General features: G+C 56.4%; 2 protein-coding genes across 2 annotated transcripts; one reads left to right on the plus strand and one right to left on the minus strand.

Moving 5' to 3' along the window:
- Positions 1 to 97: 97 nt before the first annotated feature.
- DDX49 (DEAD-box helicase 49) lies at positions 98 to 10,299 on the plus strand. The gene is made up of 13 exons (XM_010386674.2): positions 98 to 372; positions 1,269 to 1,392; positions 2,686 to 2,771; positions 2,866 to 2,987; positions 3,369 to 3,556; positions 3,647 to 3,787; positions 5,246 to 5,321; positions 5,637 to 5,713; positions 5,895 to 5,992; positions 7,963 to 8,037; positions 9,428 to 9,516; positions 9,644 to 9,715; positions 9,806 to 10,299. The coding sequence occupies exons 1-13, from the start codon at positions 258 to 260 to the stop codon at positions 9,992 to 9,994; spliced, it is 1,452 nt and encodes a 483-aa protein (XP_010384976.1). The 5' UTR covers positions 98 to 257; the 3' UTR covers positions 9,995 to 10,299.
- Positions 10,300 to 10,864: 565 nt separating this feature from the next.
- Positions 10,865 to 23,161, minus strand: HOMER3 (homer scaffold protein 3). Its single transcript, XM_030936060.1, has 10 exons — positions 22,962 to 23,161; positions 20,871 to 20,951; positions 20,631 to 20,787; positions 20,272 to 20,403; positions 15,814 to 15,921; positions 14,197 to 14,318; positions 13,250 to 13,406; positions 12,784 to 12,900; positions 12,600 to 12,686; positions 10,865 to 11,285 (listed from the first exon to the last, which is right to left on the minus strand). The coding sequence occupies exons 2-10, from the start codon at positions 20,882 to 20,884 to the stop codon at positions 11,094 to 11,096; spliced, it is 1,086 nt and encodes a 361-aa protein (XP_030791920.1). The 5' UTR covers positions 20,885 to 20,951; positions 22,962 to 23,161; the 3' UTR covers positions 10,865 to 11,093.
- Positions 23,162 to 23,644: the final 483 nt, after the last annotated feature.

Consider the following 23,644-nt stretch of genomic DNA (forward strand, 5'->3'; position numbering starts at 1 on the left):
TAAGCAAGGGGGCAAAAGACGTAAGTGCGTCACGCAGGGCGTCTCGGGAATTGTAGTGTGTTTCTGCAAGCCAATGGGATCCGGGGAAACATGATAAGGATGCGGTCGAGGCTGGGAATGGGCTGAGGGAGCTGGAGAAGGTGGGACCACGCAGGAGGCAGATCCAAAAAATCCAAACAGGAAGAGTTTTCTCGTGACGTCGTCGGCGCGCGCCGGAAGCGCGGATCACATGGGCCCCTACAAGGCTGGTCACAAGGATGCCAGGCTTCACGGAGCTCGGGCTGTCGTCGTGGCTAGTGGCACAATGTCAGCAGCTGGGTTTGAAGCAGCCCACGCCCGTGCAGCTCGGCTGCATTCCCGCCATCCTGGAGGGTGAGTATGGCCCGGTGCCTTCCCCAAGAGGCGTCTCCGCTCCTCTCGACCCCTTTCCCTTCTCGCAACCTTTGCTCATTCCGGTCCCACGAGGCGAGGGGCAACCTCCGGCGTTACAGGAGATCCGGGGTTCCGGAGGCCGACTGGACAGTGTTGGCATTTAACTTGCATGACCGACTCGCTTTATGTCCGTATACAACTGATGTAATCTCTGAAATTTTCATAGTCTCAGCACAGGGAGGTTTTGATGAATGACTAATCGATAGTATCGCAAAATCCTGCAGACCTGGTACTGGTATTTTTATTTTACAAATAGAAGTTGAGGCTGTCAAAATTGCTGGTAGATCCAGGACTCTTTGGTCCTGTGATTGCTTCTCTAGGAGCAGGTCTTCTCTCTGCTCCTCTAGCCCAACCCAGTTTGGCCATTAAAGAGAGGCCCACAGGAAGCCTAAGATGTGACAAGTCAGGGATTAAATAAACAAATGAAGGGGTCAACAGGGAGCACAAGATGCCTATGAGGGTAGGGAATTCTGGGTTCCCCAAGTTCATGTGCTCCTGGAGGGAGTTAGAATGAGGTGGTGGGAAGCTGTGGGCATCTCAGGTCAAATGGATATGGGTTCCAGTCCAGCCTGCTACTCACTGGCTGTGTGTCCTGAGCAGGTCTCTGAAACCCAGTTTTCCTTTCTGTTAAATGGAGATGATAATGGTCTCCCCTTCCTAGGATTTGTCTGTTGCCAGTGGAAAGTGGTCAGTATGCCCAGAATGGAAAAGGCTTACTGGCACACAGGACTTGACACACAGTGACTGCTCACTAAACGTAAGCTGTTGTACACTGTGCCCAGTGGAATAGCTGTCCACACATGGAGGGTATTGATGTTGCTTTGTCCTCAACCCAGGTCGAGACTGTTTGGGCTGTGCCAAGACAGGCAGTGGGAAGACAGCAGCGTTTGTCCTTCCCATCTTGCAGAAGCTTTCTGAGGATCCCTATGGCATCTTCTGCCTCGTCCTGACACCCACCAGGTGAGCCCCCAGCAGGCTCCTGGGTATGGGTTAACCAGCTGTGTTCTCTTGGGCAAGCATCTTTCCCTCTCTGAGCGCCCTTTTCCCACGTATGAGATGAGGATGAAAATCTTGCTACCCGCTTCTTAGGGGTCCTGCAGAATTAAACAAGATGGCCCGGGTGCAGTGGCTCACACCTGTAATCCCAGCAGTTTGGGAGCTCCAGGTGAGCGGATCACTTGAGGCCAGGAGCTCGAGACCAGCCTGACCAACATGGAGAAACCCCATCTCTACTAAAAATACAAAAAAATTAGCTGGGCATGGTAGTGCCTGCTTGTAATCCCTGCTACTCGGGAGGCCAAGGCAGGAGAATTGCTTGAACCTAGGAGGCGGAGGTTGCGGTGAGCCAAGATCGCGCCACTGCACTGTAGCCTGGGCAACAAGAGCAAAACTCCGTCAGAAAGAAAGAAAGACAGAAAGGGAGGAAGGGAGGAAGGGGCAGGCAGCAGAAAGGGTACTGGGGCCTGGGCATATTGGAGCCAGTTTGAGAAAGGCCTTGAGGCCGGGTGCGGTGGCTCAAGCCTGTAATCCCAGCACTTTGGGAGGCCGAGACGGGCGGATCATGAGGTCAGGAGATCGAGACCATCCTGGCTAACACGGTGAAACCCCGTCTCTACTAAAAAAATACAAAAAACTAGCTGGGCGAGGTGGCGGGCGCCTGTAGTCCCAGCTACTCAGGAGGCTGAGGCAGGAGAATGGCGTGAACCCGGGAGGCGGAGCTTGCAGTGAGCTGAGATCCGGCCACTGCACTCCAGCCTGGGCGACAGAGTGAGACTCCGTCTCAAAAAAAAAAAAAAAAAAAAAAGAAAAGGCCTTGAATGCCAGGCGGAGGGTTAGAATTGATTCTGGGGGTATGTGAGCAGGAAAGGTCATGGGCCAGGGAGAGGCTAGGACAGAGTTGGTTGGGGACAGAGAGGAGGAGAGGAGGCTGATGCTTGAGACCCTCTGGCTGGGGCAACTGGCCGGTGGTGAGGCCACTGTTGAGAGGCAAACTGGGGGAAGGTGTGGGTTTGGGGTAGGAAGAGATGCTGAGGCCAGTTTGGGTTGGGCTGGTGAGGAGGGATGTTCCAGGCTGAGCCTGGCGAGGGGGCAGGGGCCACAACAGCCTCAAGGCTCAGCATCAGAGCCTTTGTGAACAGGACCGGGCAAGTCAGGAGCCTGGGGGCTCAGGGAGGAACGCTGGGGATGGAGAGGGGAATGGGGAGCAGGCCCAGAACCACTACCTGACCCAGCCTGGCCCCTTCACACCCACAGGGAGCTGGCCTACCAGATCGCAGAGCAGTTCCGGGTCCTGGGGAAGCCTCTAGGGCTGAAAGACTGCATCATCGTCGGTGGCATGGGTACGGGAGCTGGGAGGCGGGGGAAGCCCCAGCATGGGACCTCAGCGGCTTTGGACCACCCCCCCAGCCCTGCCTGTCATACTCTGTCTCCCAGACATGGTGGCCCAGGCACTGGAGCTCTCCCGGAAACCGCATGTGGTCATCGCCACACCAGGGCGCCTGGCAGATCACCTGCGTAGCTCCAACACTTTTAGTATAAAGAAGATCCGCTTCCTGGTGAGTTCGCCCTGCCCCTGCAGACTTCAGGAGCTGGGCTCGGAGCCTCCAGTCCCAGCGTCGGAGCCTCCAGTCCCAGCGTCAGAGCCTGGGGCACCATGTCATCCATTTAGGAAACGTATGTTCCTTAGACTTTCCAGTAAAATTCTAGGAACAATGACAAGGACCATTCAAGGACCAAAAAGAGGGGGCCCAGTCCTAGCAATGTTATTTGGGGGTAGGGCCTTGCTGAGACTTGGGTGAGGGGCAGGCCTCCCTTGGAAGGAGGGTACTCCAGGGCCTAGAGTCCATGTCCACGCCTCTCAAAGAGGCCTGTTTCGGGGTGGCCAAGACCTGGGGCCATGGACGACACCCTCACCCCTGCCCCCACTGGCACGGCAGGTGATGGATGAGGCAGACCGGCTGCTGGAACAGGGCTGCACTGACTTCACCGTCGACCTGGAGGCCATCCTGGCGGCTGTGCCGGCCCGCAGGCAGACGCTGCTGTTCAGCGCCACGCTGACCGACACACTCCGGGAGCTGCAGGGCCTGGCCACCAACCAGCCCTTCTTCTGGGAGGCACAGGCCCCGTGAGTCCATAGCCCAGACAGTGTGGGGAGGGCAGCTCCATCCTACAGGCAGGGACACTGAGGTGTGGTGGTCTACCTGTCCATCCCCAGGGTAAGCACTGTGGAGCAGCTGGATCAGCGCTACCTGCTGGTGCCCGAGAAGGTCAAGGACGCCTACCTGGTCCACCTGATCCAGCGCTTCCAGGATGAGCATGAGGACTGGTCCATTATCATCTTCACCAACACGTGCAAGTGAGCAGGGCTCACCTCTCCCCTCCCACTGCCCTTCAAAGGAGGAGGTGGCCCAACGTCTTGGGTCTGGGACACAGTCTCAGCTCTGCTCAGCCTGGAGGTCATGGGGGCTTTCCTCAAGGAGCCAAGGTCACCCCATCTGAAGGTGCAGCCGGGCTTTGGGGTTCCTCAGACCAGCCCTTGATGGAAGGTCCAGGAAACCCCTGCAAGCAGCTGTTTGAGCAGCCCATTTGCTGTGTTCTGAGGGTGTCACTGACCTTTCCTGGGCCTCTAGTCCCATCTCAGAGGAAGCTGTGACAACTAACAGGCCTGGTGTGCATCTGCACAGACAGAGACCCCTGGGGAGGGCAGTTCACATCTCCATTGAACTGTTGGGGAAGATCACTGAGAAGCTGGAGACTCTTCCAGCATGAACCAGGATAGAAGGGCAGAAGTCAAGGCGCTTTAAATGTGTTACTTCCCAGAAGAGGAAAGTTGGGACTGGGCGCAGGGGCTCCCGCCTGTAATCCCAGCACTCTGGGAGGCTGAGGTAGGCGGATCACCAGAGGTCAGGAGTTCGAGACCAGCCTGCCCAATGTGGTGAAACCTTACCTCGACTGAAAATACAAAAATTAGCCAGGCATGGTGGCGAGCACCTGTAGTCCCAACTACTGTGGAGGGTGAGGTGGGTGAATCACTTGAACCTGGTAGGTAGAGGTTACAGTGAGCCGAGATCTTGCCACTGCACTCCATCCTGGGGGACAGAGCGAGACTGTCTCAGGAAAAAAAAGAAATGTTTGGCTATAGGGTGGCTGTCAGGCACAGCAGGATCTAGCAGCTTACGTGATGGTCCCCATCCTTTCTCCCTGTGCCCCTGTTTCTACTCTGTTTTCCTCTGCTGGCTCCTTCTCGGCCTTCTTGGTAACAGTGACCACCCCTAGCAAGTCAGTTTCCAGCCCTGCAGTCCCAGAGCCAACTCTTGTCAGTTCCAGCTCCAGGGAGGGATCAGCAGAGAGTATATCAGGCAGGCAAGGCCTGTACCAACCCTCACCCTGCCTCTTTTTTTTTTTTTTTTTTTTTTGAGAGTTTCACACTGTCCCCCAGGCTGGAGTGCAATGGCGCAATCTCAGCTCACTGCAACCTTGCCTCCTGGGTTAAATTCTCCTGCCTCAGCCTCCTGAGTAGCTGGGGCTACAGTCATGCACCACCATGCCCGGCTAATTTTTGTATTTTTAGTAGAGACGGGGTTTTGCCATGTTGAACAGGCTGTTCTTGAACTCCTGGCCTCAAGCGATCCACCCGCCTCAGCCTCCCAAAGTGCTGGGATTACAGGCGTGAGCCACCGTGCTTGGCCTGCTGCCTCTCCTTTGTAAGCTTCATGGGGCCACTGTGCTAGGTGTCTCAGGGGCGGGTGGGGGCAGGAACACCTTCCCAGAACCTGAGAGCTGGAGGTATTGACAGGCACATCCTTCCCGCCAGGACCTGCCAGATCCTGTGCATGATGCTGCGCAAATTCAGCTTCCCCACCGTGGCTCTGCACTCCATGATGAAGCAGGTGAGGCGACCCCGGGGCCCGCCAGCCTCACCCTGGGACACCTCCCGGCCTCAGACATTGGCCGCGGTCCTTCCTTCTGCCGGGCGCCTTGTTCCTGCCGCCTGGTCTCTTCTGGTCCCAGAATATTGCAGCTCGCGAGGCCCTCCCTGACCACATCTCTTTTAGCCATCATTCATTTGTCCCGGTCTGACTTCTCATGGCCACTTTCCTCAGTGGACAGCTGGGGGACTGTCCCGGCCTCCGCCCTGTCCCCAGGCCTCACACAGAAAACCCTTGTCTTCACTCATTCCCAATTTTCTTCCCAACCCCGTGCAGAAAGAACGCTTTGCCGCCCTAGCCAAGTTCAAGTCCAGCATCTACCGGATCCTGATCGCAACAGACGTGGCCTCCCGGTGAGCAGCACCCAGTCCCCTGCCAAGGGCACTCCCTCTTTTACTACAAGGCCCCACGATGAGAAGGCTGGCCTCAGGCATGTCAGGCAGCCCCAGCCTCCCTGCTGAGTGACCCTGGGTGAGTCCTAGCTTTGGTTTCCCCACATGGACAGTGGAGCTGACCAGCCACGTATCCCTCCAGAGGCCTGGATATCCCTACGGTACAGGTGGTCATCAACCACAACACCCCCGGGCTCCCCAAGATCTACATCCACCGAGTTGGCCGGACGGCCCGTGCAGGTGAGTGGTGGAGGGGGAGGCTGGGCCTTGGGCCCCTGTCCCTCCAGCCTGCCCAGCAAGTTCAGGTGGTAGGACGTGGGTCGGGTGCAGCCCACAGATGAGAGCTACTCGGGGCCATGTTTGCAAGTTGGGGAGTTGTCCTTTCTAAAGCAAAGGTGAATCCTAGCTACTCGGGAGGCTGAGGCAGGAGAATCACTTGAACCCGGGAGGTTGCAGTGAGCTGAGATTGCACCATTGCACTCCAGCCTGGGCAAAAAGAGCAAAACTCTGTCTCAAAAAAAAGAAAGCGGAGGCCGGGCTCGGTGGCTTAAGCCTGTAATCCTAGTACTTTGGGAGGCCGAGACGGGCGGATCACGAGGTCAGGAGATCGAGACCAGCCTGGCTAACACGGTGAAACCCCGTCTCTACTAAAAAAAAATACAAAAAACTAGCCGGGCAAGGTGGCGGGCGCCTGTAGCCCCAGCTACTCCGGAGGCTGAGGCAGGAGAATGGCGTAAACCCGGGAGGCGGAGCTTGCAGTGAGCTGAGATCCGGCTACTGCACTCCAGCCCGGGCGACAGAGCAAGACTCCGTCTCAAAAAAAAAAAATAAAATAAAATAATAAATAAATAAATAAAGCATAGGGTAAGGTGGGGTAGAATGTCAGACGCGGTGGCTCACGCCTGTAATCTCTGCACTTTTGGAGTCCGAGGCAGGGAGATCACAAGGTCAGGAGTTCGAGCCCAGCCTGGCCAACATGGTGAAACCCTGTCTCTACTGAAAATACAAAAAAATTAGCCAGGTGTGGTGGAGGGCGCCTATAATCCCAGCTACTCAGGAGGCTGAGGCAGGAGAATTGCTTGAACCTGGGAAGCGGAGGTTGCAGTGAGTGGAGATCGCACGATTGCATTCCAGCCTGGGTGACAGTGCAAGACTCTGTCTCAAAAACTAACTAACTAAATAAATAAGTAAATAAAGGCTGGGCGCGGTGGCTCACGCCTGTAATCCCAGCACTTTGGGAGGCGGATCACGAGGTCAGGAGATCGAAACCATCCTGGCTAACATGGTGAAACCCCATCTCTACTAAAAATACAAAAAATTAGCCGGGAATGGTGGTGGGTGCCTGTAGTCCCAGCTACTCGGGAGGCTGAGGCAGTAAAATGCCATGAACCCGGGAGGCAGGGCTTGCAGTGAGCCGAGATCGTGCCACTGCACTCCAGCCTGGGCGATGGAGTGAGACTCTACCTCAAAAAAAAAATAAAATAAAATAAAATACAAATATAAAATAAAGCAAACGCCAGTGAGGTGCTGCCTTCACCCAAGCCAGGTGATGAACTGAGCAGCGTGGAGCTGCCTCCTGGGAGGGTGCACATACAGCCTCAGCCCCCACTACTTGCTGCTGCCTCGTCAGGGAGGGCCACGGTGTCCATGAGATGCTCTCACTTCTCGAGACAGGAAAGATGTGGTTGCTGGGGTCAAACTGGGCCTGGACCTTCTATCCTGACCCTGTAGTGCTGGGCAGGTCACTTCCGCTCCCCAGACCTCACATGGCGGATAATGAGAACAGTGACGTCCACGTGGGTCTGCCATGAGGGTCCTGGACCTTGTCTGCCATCAGTGCAGTTTCGGCCGTAGTCACCGTCACAGAAACAGCAAGCAGAGATCTTGGTCTGAGGCCTGTCAGGGCTAATGGCTGGCATTATTTAGACTGGGTTCCCTGGCAGCCAAGCCAAAAAGGGAAATTGGGCAGTAACTAACTGCTGTTTAAGACCAGACCAACAGAACTGCCTTTCCCCAGCGACCTGTCCTCCACACAGAGGTCTTGCTTGGGGTCAAGCCCAGACACTCTGGGCTGATCCCTCCCAAGCCCAAGCCCTCGTTCAGCATCTCCAGGAGGACCCCTGAGCTGCGTAGCTATCAGGACCTGCCCTTATTCGCCCCATGTCCTGACCCCCAGCACATAGCAGATAACTGGCACATCATCCCCACAGGGCGGCAGGGTCAAGCCATCACGCTGGTGACACAGTACGACATCCACCTGGTGCACGCCATTGAGGAGCAGATCAGTGAGTGGGGTGGAGGGGTGGGTGGAGGAGGGGGGGTGGGGTGGGCAGAGGTGGCTGCCTCAGGGTGAGACCCATTTGCCCCTGTCAGATACTGGCTGGCCTGCTCCCATGAGCAGATTTAGGCTGGGCTTCCTTCCCTAGGCACCCCCTAAAGAAGTTCTTTTGCCCATTTATTGAAACAAACTTCCCATAGTTGCCGCCAGCAGCTGAAAGCCACATGAGTCAGGAGGGGACTTGGGTTTCTCAGATTGTGGTGTGTGAAAGGCCCCTGAGATGTCAGAGGCCCCACTGACAGGGCCTGGGCCTGCTAAAAACCCCTGGGAGTGGTTTCATACGCAGCCAAGACAGAGACACTTCCTAAGGTATCTCTGATCACTGCATAGACTATCCTGAAATTTAGAAACATCTGGACTTGGCCGGGCACAGTGGCTCATGCCTGTAATCCTAGCACTTTTGAGAGGCCGAGGTGGGCGGATCACTTGAGCCCAGGAGTTGGAGACCAACCTGGGCAACATGGCGAAACCCTGTCTCTACTAAAAATACAAAAATTAGCCAGGTGTGGTGGTGCACGCGTGTAATCGCAGCTACTTGGGAGGGTGAGGCATGAGAATTGCTTGAACCCGGGAGGCAGAGGTTGCAGTGAACCGAGATTGCGCCATTGCACTCTAGCCTGGGCAACAATGAGACTGTGTCTCAAAGAAAAAAAAAAAGAAACATCTGGACTTAAAGGCCGGGCACGGTGGCTCACACCTGTAATCCCAGCACTTTGGGAGGCCAAGGTGGGTGAGTCACTTGAGCCCAGGAGTTTGAGATCAGCCTGGGCAACATGGAGAAACCCTGCCTCTCCAAAAAATACAGGAACTGGCCGGGCATGGTGGCGCACGCCCATAGTTCCAGCTACTCAAGAGGCTGAGGTTGGAAAATTGCTTGAGCAGAGGCTATAGTGAACTGTGATTGAGCCATTGCACTTCAGCGTGGGTGACAGATTCAGACCCTGTCTTCAAAACAAGAGAAAGAAAGAAGTATCTGGACTTTAAAGGACACTGTTTCCAAGAAATCAATATTCATGGTCAAACTCATAATGCTGCTAACACTGAAAAATAAAAGGGAGGCTGAGGCACGAGAATTGCTTGAACCCAGGAGGTGGAGGTTGCAGTGAGCCGAAATAGTGCCACTGCACTCCAGCTTGGGTGACGGTGAGACTGAAAGACAGTGGTCCATACCTTCCTTAGCTCAGAAATCCCTCATCTTGCCCACCTGGCCCTTACCTGATATGACCCCAGATGGCCTTGCATACCCCCACAGCATGGGGAACTCACTACTTGGCTGAACTCCCTCTCCATGGCACGTCTCCTCCCCACCCCCACCCCCGGCTTTGCTATCCCCATAGAGAATAAGCTAGAGGAATTCTCCGTGGAAGAGGCCGAGGTGCTGCAGATCCTCACGCAGGTCAATGTGGTGCGAAGAGAGTGTGAGATCGTGAGTGTCAGAGGCGGGCGGTCACTAAAGTGCTCTCCGGAGCTGGTGGTGCTCCCTTCCAGGTGGGGCTCCCTTCCAGGTGGGGCCTCCATGACCGGCATCTCCTTACCCCGCTTCCCTCCACCAGAAACTGGAGGCGGCCCACTTTGACGAGAAAAAGGAGATCAACAAACGGAAGCAGCTGATTCTGGAGGGGAAGGTGAGGGCCGAGCCCACAGGTAGGGGTGGGTGGCTAGGTTCCCTGGGTGATGTCGCCAGCTCAGCCATCCCCTGGTCCTGTCTGTACCAGGACCCTGACCTGGAGGCCAAGCGCAAGGCCGAGCTGGCCAAGATCAAGCAGAAGAACCGGCGCTTCAAGGAGAAGGTGGAGGAGACGCTGAAGCGACAGAAGGCCGGCAGGGTTGGCCACAAGGGGCGTCCACCCAGGGCCCCACCTGGGTCCCACTCAGGCTCTGTCCCCTCCCAGGGCCCTGCCTGAGCCCCACACAGCCATCTGCCAAGTCCTGGACTCTTCCATGGAGCTGAGGGTCGGAGGAAACTTCCTTGGGGGCAGCGGCCCTTCCTGGGGGCCTACCCAGTGCCCCACAGTGGAACCCGTGGGCGCTCGTGTTGTGTGGGCCCTGCTCCTCTGCCCCGAAACCACTGGCTGGCCCCTTCCCTGAGCCTTGGCCAAGATTCAGGCTGCAGAGGAAGAAAACATGATGGAGGTTGTGACCCCGACCCAATGTCACCCCTTAGGGGTGCCGCATACAGGAGGTGCTCAATAAACGGGTCTTTTGACTTAGTCTCACTTTGGAAGAGCAGGGGGATGGGGGGGGGTGCGGCTGCTGGTGCTTCACGTCCGTTTCTACCAGGCAGGCCCTAAGTTTTGCAGACAAACCACCTGCTCGAATGACCATGAGATTTTGGGTCCTGAAGCCCCTTCTCTGGGCTTCCAGTTTCCTCATCCGGAGAATGGGCATAGCAATGGGAGAATGGGCATAGCAACGGTCCTGCTCTCCAGAGGCGGCTGTGAGGTTTCAGTGAGGTCAGTCCTGTGCCGAATGGGCACAGCTATGTGCTTCCCTGACCACCCACCTGGCCACATTGGGGGGTTGTAGCCAGAGTGAAGGGGCCATGAAAGTCCAAACTTGGCCAGACAACATGGGCTAAGTCCAAGGGGACAGGCAGAGAGACACCAGAGCCACATTCCTGGTTGTGTGGCCTGGGCACCCCCCTTGGACTAAAGTCTCACCCTTCATCTGCAAGTGGCTTACAACTGCCACATGGATGCAGGGACACCCAAAAAGGCAGGGAAAGGGGCCGGCGACATAGGTGCCCAGATACCCACATACCACACACACACAGCCACGCTTAGAAATGTAATCTGGGGATCTAGAAATTCTACACAATGAGAAGCTCAAAAACAGCCCCCAAGCTGCCAACAGCCAGAGCCGGCTGGGGCCCACCCCAGCCCGGCCCACCCAGGGTTAAGTTGGAACCCCCAGTCCCTTTCTAGGACAAATGGGTCCAACTATGCTGCCTGCGGCCTGGCCCACATCCCAGGCCGGAATCGTTCATAGAAAACCAGCCCCGGCTCAGGGCGCAGCCTCAGCCAGGCGGGCCAGGCCCTCACGCAGCTCACTCAGCTCAAACAGCCTGACGTCCAGCAGCTGTGCCGCCCGGCCCACCTCGGCCCGTGCCCGCTCCCGCTCCGCCCGTGCCTCCTCCAGGCTGCGCTCCATTGCCCGCAGCTGGTGTTCCAGCTCCGCATTGCGGGTCTCCAGGTCCTGCCAGGAAAGGGTGGGCAGGGTTGGGGGCCCCAACAAATCACCAGTCCTGCCCGAGGCGTCCAGAGTCTGACCACCTTCATGTCCCTCTTCTGCCCAAAGCCATCCTAGGGCGCCCATCACACCAGGAATAAAATGCACACACCCCCACCCCCCAGGGGCCCAGTTTCTGCCCTCATTTCTAAGAAATAGGGTTTTGCTCTGTTGCCCAAGCTGGAGTGCAGTGGCACCATCCTAGCTCACTGCAGCCTCCAACTCCTGGGCTCAAGCAACTCTCCCACCCCAGCCTCCCAAGTAGCTAGGAATACAGGCGTAAGGGAAGTTAGGTCCTTTAACATCTGAACTTACTGGACTCAAAAGAAGTGCCCCTGAGCTAGGTGGCTCACACCTGTAATCCCAGAACTTTGGGAGGCAGAGGCAGGTGGATCCCCAGAGGTCAGGAGTTCAAGACCAGCCTGGCCAACACGGTAAAGCCCCCATCTTTACTAAAAATACAAAAATCAGCTGGGCATGGTGGTGCGCACCTGTAGTCCCAGCTACTCTGGAGGCTGAGTCAGGAGAATCGCTTGAGCCCAGGAGGCAGAGGTTGCAGTGAGCTGAGATCATGCCACTGCACTCCAGCCTGGGTGACATAGTGAGACTCTTTGTCTCAAAAAAAAAAAAAAAAAAAGTGCCCCATGAACATTTCTCGCATAAAGCCTTTGGCAAAAGCCAAGCCAAGGCCAGGTGCAGTGGCTCACCCCTGTAATCACAGCACTCTTGGGGGTCGAGGTGAGCAAATCATGAGATCAGGAGTTCGAGACCAGCCTGGTCAACATGGTGAAACCCTGTCTCTACTGAAAATACAAAAAATTAGCTGGGTGTAGTGGCAGGCGCCTGTAATCCCAGCTACTCAGGAGGCTGAGGCAGGAGAATCACTTGAACCCGGAGGTGGAGGTTGCAGTGAGCTCAGATCGTGCCATTGCACTCCAGCCTGGGTGACAGAGCGAGACTCCATCTGGAAGAATTAAAAAAAAAAAAAAGCCAAGCCAAGCCAAACCTGGTTCCAGTGCAGGCTCTGTGACCTCAAGCTGAGAAGAGGAGGAATTGACGGGGTCTGGCATGGCAATGCAGCAGGGACTCAAGCATTGCTTGTTGAACCCATAGATGGATATGAAACTGTACCAATAGCCACTGTTCACATGGCACCTGCTGGGCATCAGGCCTTCCACGGGCCTGGGCCTCCCAATACTCTATTGTCTTAGGTAGATATCATCCTGACTATTGAGGTGACTGTCACCCACCGTCACCCCACCTCCTGGTGCCCACACACACCTGCACCTTCTGCTGAGTCTCCTCACGCTCGGCAGCCTCCGGGGCCTCGCGGGGCCCCCCAGTCTGACTCTTCAGGGTCTGGATCTCCTAGAGGAAAAGAGTTCCCAGGGTCTGTTGCAGGGGTCCTGGCTTTCCCGCAGGAGGTAAGGGAAGGTGAGGCCTGGGAAGCACATTTGGCACTCACCTGGTCCTTGGTTTGCACCAGAGCTTCCAGCTGCTCCAGTGACTGGCCCTGACCCGGCCCCTCCTTCTCGCTGGCCGGGGTCACCTCGGAAGCTGCCTGGGCCTCCAGCTCAGCCACCTGTGGGACAGGAATAGCAGCCCCTGACGCCTCCGTCTGCACTCTCCCTTGCTCCCCCAACCTCTAGGAAATCTGCCTCCTGTCTGGCCACTCCCAGGACCAAGCACCCAACTCCCTTGGTTGGTGCCACCACCCCCTCTGCACAGGTTGGACTTCAGGGTCTGATCACCCTCTGAGGTTGACATTGTCTCAGACCCATTTTACAGAGCAAGAAACTGAGGCTGGGTCAGTGACCTGCTGAGGTCACACAGCCAGTCCATGAACCCAGGGCAGATGGGAACTGCGGAGGCGCGGCCTCCACAGTTGCCCGGGCCAGGTGGGGGTCTCTCGGAGGGAGGGGCACCCTCACCCGCTGCCGCAGCCGCTCGGCCTCTGCCCGCTGAGCCTCCAGCTGCTGCCTCCACTGGGCTGCGGCGGCGTTGGCCTCTCGCAGGGCGCCTGCCAACTTGTTGTTGCTGTCCTGCAGCGCGAAAAACTCGGCCTCCCACTGTACCTCGCCTACGGAGCTGCGGGGACACAAGGGTCGGCAGGGGGTGACACCGGGCTTGGGGGTAGAATCCGGGCGATGCTAGGCTGGGGCGGGGCCAGGGGTGAGATAGCTCTGAGCTTAGGTCAGGGCCAAGGCTGGCGAGGATGCAGAGTCGGGCGCGAGGTTGGACTAGGGGGCGGGGCCAGGGTGGGGTGGCACTGGGTTGGGGGCGGAGTCAGCAGCAATGCTGGGCTGGGGGGTGGCCATGGGTGGGTGGTGCTAGGCTGGGGCGGAGTCACGGGCAATGCTGGGCTAGGAGGCGGGGCCAGAGGTGGGGTAGCTCTGGAGTAGGGGACTGAGTCAGGGCCACGCAAGGCTGGAGACGTGGCGACACTGAGCGCTGAGCCTGGGGATGGGACAGTCCCGCAGAAGCGGGGTCTTGTTTAGGACCGAGTCAAAGAAGGGGGCACGTGGAATCTACCCAGTGACACTGTCGGAATGGCGGGTGAGGGATGGGAGTTTGGGGAGAGTCAGCCGATGGAGGCGTGGTCGGGGTGGGGAGGCGCCCCAGGGTTATCCTAAACCCAGACAGGCATAGACTGGGCGAGGTTAGCAGCGAGACAGGTGGGGTCAATATGGAGGGGCGTGGCCAATGCAGGGTAGGGGCGGGGTCGGCTCTGGATGGGGCAGCATCCAGAGCCTCATCCCCTTCCCCAGGTCTTGGATCCACAGTTAGATCCTTGGCACTCCCTTGGCTTCCGAGAACCGCCTCCTCATCCCCCACCCCGACCCCCGCCCCTGCCACTCCCCCAAGTCCCGCCCCTCACCCCTCAGACAGCATCTTCTTTAGCCGCTCGCGCTCTGTGGGGCCAGGGGCATCAGCGCTCTGGCTGCGGAACAGTTTTTCCTCGCCGGGGCCGTTGGCACTGACGAGGGGGCTCGGGGGCACCTGTGCATGAGGAAGAGTACGTCACGACCCCACATCAGCTGGGATCAAGGCTGATGTGACTGGGGTCGTCACATCGGGGGTCCAATTGACCTACGCACCCTAAGCAGGTCCTTCACAGCACAGGATCCAAGTGTGTCCCTCCCCACCTCATGCACCCTCCATGGCTCCCTATGGCCCCTAGGCTGGGAGTTCCATGCCCACGCCCTCAACCTTGCCTTCCTGGGCTTTCACCACCCCCAGGAGCAAGTCTGATGCAGGTTAGTCTAAACCAAGATACTTGGAACCTGTAAAGTAGGGGAGGGGGACAATCGAACAGCTCCCTGCTGTTCCCTTCCCCACGGCCAAACTTCAACATCCCGTTTAGGACGTCAGCAGGAAGTCCAGCCCAGGCTGAATCTATATTTCAGGAGCAACCCCACTGCCTGGACCACTGGCTTTGAGGGTAGACAGAGTCCAGCCTGCTTTTTTTCATCTCTGCAACCCCTGTGCACAGCCCTAGACCTGGTACCCAGCAGGTGCTCAATAAATAAAGCTGACTAAATTAATGTGGGAAAACACGCAGGGACAGTTAGTTGTTCTGCCTCACACTTAGCCATTTCTTTCTTTCCTTTTTTTCTTTGAGACAGACTCACACTCTGTCACCCAGGCTGGAGTGCAGTGGCACGATCTCCGCTCACTGCAACCTCCACCTCCTGGGTTCAAGCAATTCTCCTGCTTCAGCCTCCCGAGTAGCTAGGACTACAGGTGCATGCTACCACGCCTGGCTAATTTTTGTATTTTTTAGTAGAGACAGGGTATCACCATGTTGGCCAGGCTGGTCTTGAACTCCTGGCCTCAAGTGCTCCTCCCGCCTCAGCCTTCCAAATTGCTGGGATTATAGGCGTGAGTCACTGCGCCCAGCCACACTTAGCATTTCAATTTCTAGTTTTGCATCCTGCCATCTGAGCTGATTTTTTTTTTTCCAAGATGGAATCTCGCTCTGTCCCCCAGGCTGGAGGGCAGTGGCGCAATCTCAGCTCACTGCAACCTCCACCTCCTGGGTTCATGCCATTCTCCTGCCTCAGCCTCCCAAGCAGCTAGGACCACAGGCACCCGCCACCATCCCTGGCTAATTTCTTTTTTAGTAGAGACGGGGTTTCACGATGTTAGCCAGGATGGTCTCGATCTCCTGACCTCGTGATCCGCCCACCTTGGCCTCCCAAAGTGCTAAGATTACAGGCATGAGCCACCGCACCCGGCCTGAGCTGGTCTTGCTACTGGGACCTACTGGGTGCACCCCACTGGCCCCAGGCAAGGTCCAGACCCTCTATGACACACTCCACACCCTCCTCCGTGGTCCCTGCCATGGGTCTAACTTTAGGTCATCTGGAAGCATTGGGTCTTGAGGACCAGCACAGTGCCCCGGTCTCCCAATATCAAGGTCCCCCAATATCAGTTGAGCACCTGGCTGACTCACAGGTGCCCAGGCAGGCATAGGAGAGTAGGGAGTGCTGACCTGGTGGGAGGCGAGCCCCAGGGCTGGACTGGTGAGCTCCCCGCCATCCTGAGATTTCTCCCTGGCCAGCCTGGCTGCTTCCTTCACTTCCTGGAACTTCTCAGCAAACTATGGGAGTGGGGAGGAAAAGACAGTAAAACCCCAGTCCATCCTCCCAAACAGGTCACCATCACCCAGTGACAGCCCCGTAACTTTTGAACTGTACCCATCCCCTTATCACACACCTTGGAAGAAGGAAAGTTTGAAGAATGATAAACCATGGTGGGTGGGCAGGTGGCATCAGATCATAAGAGGTGGCATTTAAATACATTGGGCCACACTGAGAAAGGGAAAGGAATTCCCATTTCCTCTTTTTCTTTTTAGGAAAGGGTCTCACTTTGTCACCCAGGCTGGAGTGCAGTGGCATGATCTCGGCTCACTGCAGACTTGACCTCCCTGGCTCAAGTGACCCTTCCACCTTATCCCTCCACTAAGGAGCTGGGACTACAGGTGTGTGCCCTCATGCCTGGCTAATTTTTTCTAGAGACGGGGTCTAGCCATGTTCCCCAGAATGGCCCTTTTCCTCTTTTTTTTTTTTTTTTTTTTGAGATGGAGTCTTGCTCTGTTGTCCAAGCTGGAGTGCAGTGACATGATCTTGGCTCACTGCAGCCTCTGCCTCAGCCTCCTGAGTAGCTGGGATTACAGGCATGCACCACCATGCCTGGCTAATTTTCATATTTTTAGTAGAGATGGGGTTTCACCATGTTGGCCAGGCTGGTCTTAAATTCCCGACTTGAAGTGATCCTCCTGCCTCAGCCTCTCAAAGTGCTGGGATTACAGGCACAGCACCCAGCGTTTTTGTTTTGTTTTGTTTTGAGATGGAATCTCCCAGTGTCACCCAGGCTGGAGTGCAGTGGCACCACCTCGGCTCACTGCAACCTCTGCCTCAAGTGCCTCAACCTCCCGAGTAGCTGGGACTACAGGCCCACACCACTACGCCTGGCTAATTTTTGTATTTTTAGTAGAGACGGGGTTTCACCATATTGGCCATGCTGGTCTCGAACTCCTGACCCCGTGATCCACGCACTTCAGCCTCCCAAAGTGTGAGAATGACAGGTATGAGCCAACACATCAGGCCCCTTTTCATCTTTATCAGGGCTATTTCAACAAAGACAACCTGAGGTGGGTGCTAATCTGTCTTTAACACCTGTTATTATTCCTTTTTTTAAATTTTATTTTTTTAGGTCTCAGGCTCTGAGAGACATCGGAAGTCAATGAGAAAGCAGTCACCCCATTCTTGTTTTTGTTGTATTAAATGTTGGCTCAAGCCTGTAATCCCAGCACTTTGGGAGGCCGAGACGGGCGGATCACGAGGTCAGGAGATTGAGACCATCCTGGCTAACATGGTGAAACCCCGTCTCTACTAAAAAAAATACAAAAAACTAGCCGGGCGAGGTGGCGGGCGCCTGTAGTCCCAGCTACTCGGGAGGCTGAGGCAGGAGAATGGCGTAAACCTGGGAGGTGGAGCTTGCAGTGAGCTGAGATCCGGCCACTGCACTCCAGCCTGGGTGACAGAGCGGGACTCCGTCTCAAAACAAAACAAAACAAAACAAAAAAAACAAATAAATGTTTACATGTTTACATTTACCACCTATTTATGACAAGCAATACCAGTTTTCCAGTTAGGATAGGATATGTTTCCCCCCTCTACCCTGGTTTTAAAATAAATTTCCTTAGTTTAAAAATAATTTTTGGCCAGGCACAGTGGCTCACACCTGTAATCCCAGCACTTTGGCAGGCCAAGGCGGGCGGATCACGCGGTCAGGAGATCGAGATCATCCTGGCTAACATCATCCTGGCTAACACGGTGAAACCCCGTCTCTACTAAAAGTACAAACTATTAGCCGGGTGTGGTGGCAGACGCCTGTAGTCCCAGCTACTTGGGAGGCTGAGGCAGAAGAACAGAGTGAACCCAAGAGACGGAGCTTGCGGCCAGGCGCGGTGGCTCAAGCCTGTAATCCCAGCACTTTGGGAGGCCGAGACGGGCGGATCACGAGGTCAGGAGATCGAGACCATCCTGGCTAACACGGTGAAACCCCGTCTCTACTAAAAATACAAAAACTAGCCGGGCGAGGTGGCGGGCGCCTGTAGTCCCAGCTACTCGGGAGGCTGAGGCAGGAGAATGGCGTAAACCCGGGAGGCGGAGCTTGCAGTGAGCTGAGATCTGGCCACTGCACTCCAGTCCCAGCGACAGAGCGAGACTCCGCCTCAAAAAAAAAAAAAAAAAAAAAAAAAGAGACGGAGCTTGCAGTGAGCTGAGATTGCGCCACTGCACTCCAGCCTGGGCAACAGAGCAAGACTCCATCTCAAATAAAATAAAATAAAATAAATAAATAAATAAATTTTTTTCAGGCTGGGTGCAGTGGCTCAGGTCTGTAATTCCAACACTTTGGGAGGCCGAGGTGGGTGGATCATTTGAGATCAGGAGTTCGAAACCAGCATGGCCAACATGGTGAAACCCCCGTCTCTACTAAAAACACAAAAATTAGCCAGGCGTGGTGGCGGGCGCCTGTAATCCTAGTACTTGGGAGGCTGGGGCAGGAGAACTGCTTGAGCCCAGGAGGTGGAGGTTGCGGTGAGCCAAGATTATGCCATTGCACTCCAGCCTGGGGGACAAGAGCAAAACTCCGTCTCAAAAAATAAATAAATAAAATAAATAAATAAATAAATAAATAAATAAATAAATAAATAATTTTTTAGGCCAGGCACAGTGACTCACGCCTGTATTCCCAGCAGTTTGGGAGCCTGAGGCAGGCAGATCACCTGAAGTCATGAGTTTGAGACCAGCCTGGCCAACATAGTAAAACCCTGTCTCTACTAAGAATACAAAAATTAAAAAAACAAAGATTTTGTAAAAATAAAAAAAATTAGCCAGGTGTGGTATGTCTGTAATCCCAGCTACTTGGGAAGCTGAGGCAGGAGAATTGCTTGAACCTGGGGGGAAGAGGTTGCAGCACGCCGAGATCAAGCCACTGCATTCCAGCCTTGCAACAGAGTTAGACTCTGTCTCCAAAAAAAAAAAAAAAAAAAGACCTAAATTAGAAAGGTAAATTGTCCAGGTGCAGTGGCTCAAGCCTGTAATTCCAGCACTTTGGGAGGCCAGAGTGAGAGGCTCACTTGAGGCCAGGAGTCAAGAACAGCCTGGACAGCATAGTGAGATCCTGTCTCTACAAAAAATAAAAATAAGAATAAAGAATAAAGAAAGATATTAGCTAGGCATGGTGGCGTGTGCCTATAGGCTCAGCTACTCAGGAGGCTGAGGTGGGAGGATCCCTTGTGCCCAGGAGTTCGAGGCTTCAGTAAGTCATGATTATACTGCTTCACTCCAGCCTGGACAACAGAGCGAGATCTTGTTAAAAAAAAAAAAAAAAAGAAGAAGAGAGGGAGGGAGGGGAAAAAAAAAGAAAAGAAAGGTAAATTCTAAAGCTTCTAGAAGAAAACAAAGAAGGCCTGGTGTGGTAGCTCATGCCTGTAATCCCAGCAGTTTGGGAGGCCGAGGCAGGTGGATCATCTGAGGTCAGGAGTTCAAGATCAGCCTGGCCAACCAAACCCCATCTCTATGGAAAATACAAAAATTAGCTGGGTGAGGTGGCAGGTGCCTGTAATCCCAGCTACGCTGAGGCTGAGGCAGGAGAATCACTTGAACCCGGGAGGCGGAGGTTGCAGGTTGCAGTGAGCCAAGATCGTGCCACTGCACTCCAGCCTGGGGGACGGCAAGGCATTACCTCAAAAAAAAAAAAAAAAAAAGAAAAAAAAAAGAAGATCTTCGTGAACGCACTCATCATCAACAAAATCATGGATAAAGATAATAATGGAAGTATAGAGATGGCACAGGGTGGAGGGAGGTGAGGATGAAGGTACTGCTAGGGCATGTGGGAAAGTGCCCAGCCCAGGCCAGCCACCCATTTGATGTCCCAAAGAGGAGCAGGGTGTGTCCAAAATTAGAGCTAGAGGCAGTAGAACTAGGACTCAAGAGTGGGTGCGGTGGCTCATGCCTATAATCCCAGCACTTTGGGAGGCCGAGGCGGGCGGATCATTTGAGGTCAGGAGTTCTAGACCAGCTTGGCCAATATGGTGAAACTTTGTCTCTACTAAAAATACAAACAATTAGCCAGGCGTGGTGGCCGACTCTTGTAGTCCCAGCTACTCGGGAGGCTGAGGCAGGAGAATGGCTTGAACCCGGGAGGCAGAGGTTGCAGTGAGCTGAGATCACTCCAGCCCGTCTCAAAAAACAAACAAACAGAAAAACGAACTAGGAATCAAACCAGTGAACCTTAAAGGGGCCTCAGTCACATCTCATCCTACAATCCCATCCTGTAGATCGGAAGATAGAGAACCTGCCCAAGATCCCAAATTGAGCCCAGAAGACTTGGGCCCAGCCTCATCCGTTCCCTCCACTTTCCCCCTCACCCGGCCCACCTGTGTCAGATGCTGTTCAGAGGCAAAGCCAAGGCCGTAGACGGTGTTGGCGCGACTGTCCGCCCACTGCCCAAACTTCTGGGAGGTTTTGGTGAAGGTCATGTTGGGAGTGACAGTGCTGTTGATGATGGCCTGGGGTCGGGAAACAAAGTTCAAGGTTGATGGGACAGATAATAACAAACATGAAACCCCCAGGTATCACCTTGTATTAGGGTCTTGAAGGTCTTTACTCTGAACCATTTCAGGAGACAGAAGGCTCAGGGTTTCCCATCCCTTGGGCACACAGCAAGCCAGCCACTAGACCCAGCTTTGTCACCAGGACTCCTGGTGCCTCTTCCCCACTCACACCCCACCCGGACCTTGGCGCCCCCGATGCTGATGATGCGGTAGACATTGCGGGTGGCATCGTAAAAATAGGAGACAGTGAGTGCATGCTTGCCCGCCGGGATCCAGTTTCGCTTGGTGGCCGGGTCGATCTGGAACACGTGCGCCCGTGTGCTGAAGATTGGCTGCTCCCTGCATGGGGAGAGGGTGTTTGGTGGGGGCCAGGCAACCCCCTTAGACAGCTCAGGGCCAGGCTGGGGGAGGTGGGAGCTCACCTGGCTGTGGACATTGGTCAGGTCGGGATGGGCAGGCTCTAGGGGGCAGCCAGAGAGGTGGCAGGAGCGCTGCTTTGGCCCCTAGGGAGAGAGCAGGGACTATGAGTGTCCCTCAGGCCAGGCTGAGGGAGGCCAAGCAGGTTCCACCTCAGGACCCATCACCAGGTGTGCCGTCATGGAACTTTCAATCAAAAAGGCAGGAAAGGCCCAAAGTACATCCGGTGCTTTGGGAGGCTGAGTCAAGAGAATTCTTTGAGCCCAGGAGTTCGAGACCAGCCTGAGCAACATGGCGAGACCCCATCTCTGCCAAAAATTTAAACAATTAGCCGGGTGTGGTGGCATGTGCCTGTGGTCCCAGCTACTCGGGAGGCTGAGGTGGAGGATTGCTTGAGCCCAGAAGGTCAAGGCTGCAGTGCAGTGAGCTATGGTCACGCCACTACACTCCAGCCTGGACAAGAGAGCGAGACCCTGTCTCAAAAAAAGAAAGAAATTATAAAAAGAAACAAAAAGACAAGATAATTGCTATAGATCACTCAGAGCAAGCGGGCCCCATCTTTCTTTGTCTGGGGGAAGCCCCCACAACACCCTGTACAGGAGATGGCCCTCTGAGAGGAGCCTGGTGGCAGCTGACATCCAGATGTAAATTTCTCATTGTCCGGGTTATTGCACCCCCGTGAAGTCCCCTCCATCCTGGGCTGAGCTGTGGAGGCCAAATCTCTGCTGAATTCTTTCCACCACATTCACCCATGACTGGCCAGAGCGGGGCTCTCCATCAAAAAGTGGGGCATTGAGAGGTGTGTAATACCAGGAGACCAGTTCCCCACTACACCCTGCAGAGGGAGCCCACCCCCTCCCCCGCAGCTCCCACCCTAGGGCAGAGGCACACCTTGAAGTCCAGAGTCCAAATCCCCAGGGAGCCCCCAGCCAAGTTAAAAAGACAAGATGTAGACAAACAGCCAATCCCAGTGCCCACCATGGGGGGCAGAGCAGAATCCACACTGGGAGGCCAGGGCTCCCCAACCTCCCCATTGGGCCATTCAGCAACCCCGAATGTGCAGGGGACCAAGGAGGGGTTTGGAGGAGGGGGAAGACAGGTGGGGGAGGGGAGGCCCCGGCCCAGCGGCCTCTGTGGTCAAAGGGGGGATGCCCCCCCCATCCTGTCCTGGGCAGCTGCTGTCCTGGTCACAGGGTCTGAAACCGGAGCCCCCGAGTGGGGGTGGGGCGGCAGCTCTGGCCTGGAAAGGGGGCGGGTCCTGTACCGGGTGGGAGTTGGGGAACACAGGGGTCCCCGGAACCCAGGCCCTTCCGGTCCGGCAGCTCCTGCTGCGACTTGCAGCGTTTGGGGAAAGTTACTCACCAACCAGTCATGCGCCTCGGATGCCGCCGGCCACGGGGCTCCCGGAGGGGGGTCCGACACCGCCCGGTGCCCGGGATCCCCAATCTGGCCGGTGGATGAGGCCCCATCCCATGCACCCCAGTCCGGAGAACGGGGGGTTACTATTAATTCAGGATTCCATCCCCACCCGAGGCAGGAGGACACCCAGTGCGTGCCCCAACTCCGGGACGCGTGCCCTGCCCCTGGAACTTCCGAGATTCCCGCGACGCCCCCTGTCTCTGGGTCAAGAACTTCGGGGGACACCTCTTCTGCCTCCTCCAACCCCAGGTCGGTAACTCCGGGGACTCTCTCCCTGCCTCCTCCTCTAACCAGGTCCGGGACCCGGGTGCCCCGCGTTGTCCCAGACTGCTGAACTTCGAAGAACCCCTGCCATCCCTCCAGTTCCTGGGTCCGGGACGTCCGGACCCCTCCCACGCCAGTACCCCACCCCAGGTCCGCAACTTTGGGGACCCCTTCGCAGCCTCCTCCAACGCCGGGTCCAGAACTTTGGGAACCTCCCGCGCAGTCCTTTCTCCGACCCTGAATCCAGAAGTTCGGGACCCCCGCGCTCCCTCCAGCCCTGGAACTTGGGGACCCCCTGAGCCGCTCCCAGTCCCCGGGTCCGGAACTTCTGGGGACCCCCCCGCGCCCTCCCCTTGCCCCTGGGACTTCGAGGCCCCCGTGCTCCCGGCGCAGGCTCGGCCGGCCGGGCTCACCCTGCCGGGTCCGCGCCCCGCGAGTGTCCAGGCGCGGGTCGGGTGCGGCACCCGCGGCGCTGACTCCGCGCTGCCGGGTGCCCCGCTTGCTCCCTGGCTCCCGGGCCCGCGCCCTCCGCGCCGCCCTCCGCGCCGCCCGCGCCTTTGTCTGCGCCGCCGCCGCCGCCGCCGCCCGCGCCGCCTCCGGTCCCATCGCGGCCGGTCCCGACGCGGCCGCCGCCCGCCCCGCCTCCCCGGGCCGCCAAGGCCGCCCCGCTGCGCCCCCTGCTGGCTTTTTGCAGCGGGAGGGGTAGGGGGAAGGGACGGGGGCAGGGGTGGGACTGGGGAAGGGAGGGAGGATTGGGGGAGGGGGTTAGGGGCAGTGGAGGGGCACTGGGGGGGGCGGTTGCGGAAGGTCAGAGTTGGGAGCAGAGGGTGGGGACAGAGAGACAGACGGAGAGGGACATCTGGGATGATAAAGAGACCCGGAAACAGAGACACGGGGGAGACAGGCGGAGAGATAGGAAGCAGATGGAGAGAGTTGTACGGACTGCGATGTGACCTCACCCTCCTGTCACCTTCTCAGGGGACAGCTGCCTCTCTCCCCACTACCTGAGGTCATAACTTTGGGCCTATGAGGGAGGTCAGGTCCCTCTCGGGCTGACTTGGGTGGCCCAGTGAGGTTGGGGAGGGGGCAGTGGGTC

Source organism: Rhinopithecus roxellana, chromosome 8 (genome assembly GCF_007565055.1).
Source record: "Rhinopithecus roxellana isolate Shanxi Qingling chromosome 8, ASM756505v1, whole genome shotgun sequence".
Classification (NCBI taxonomy): domain Eukaryota; kingdom Metazoa; phylum Chordata; class Mammalia; order Primates; family Cercopithecidae; genus Rhinopithecus; species Rhinopithecus roxellana.

Bases quoted from the DNA above. Each gene is read 5' to 3' on its own strand.
- DDX49 (XM_010386674.2), top strand. From the start codon at position 258: ATGCCAGGCTTCACGGAGCTCGGGCTGTCGTCGTGGCTAGTGGCACAA. The intron at 373-1,268 runs GTGAGTATGGCC...TCCTCAACCCAG, and splicing joins CATTCCCGCCATCCTGGAGG to GTCGAGACTGTTTGGGCTGT. The intron at 2,772-2,865 runs GTACGGGAGCTG...TCTGTCTCCCAG, and splicing joins CATCATCGTCGGTGGCATGG to ACATGGTGGCCCAGGCACTG.
- HOMER3 (XM_030936060.1), bottom strand. The intron at 14,319-15,813 runs GTCAGCACTCCC...CCTCATGCACAG, and splicing joins TGGGGCTCGCCTCCCACCAG to GTGCCCCCGAGCCCCCTCGT. The intron at 13,407-14,196 runs GTGAGGGGCGGG...GTGTCCCCGCAG, and splicing joins AAGAAGATGCTGTCTGAGGG to CTCCGTAGGCGAGGTACAGT.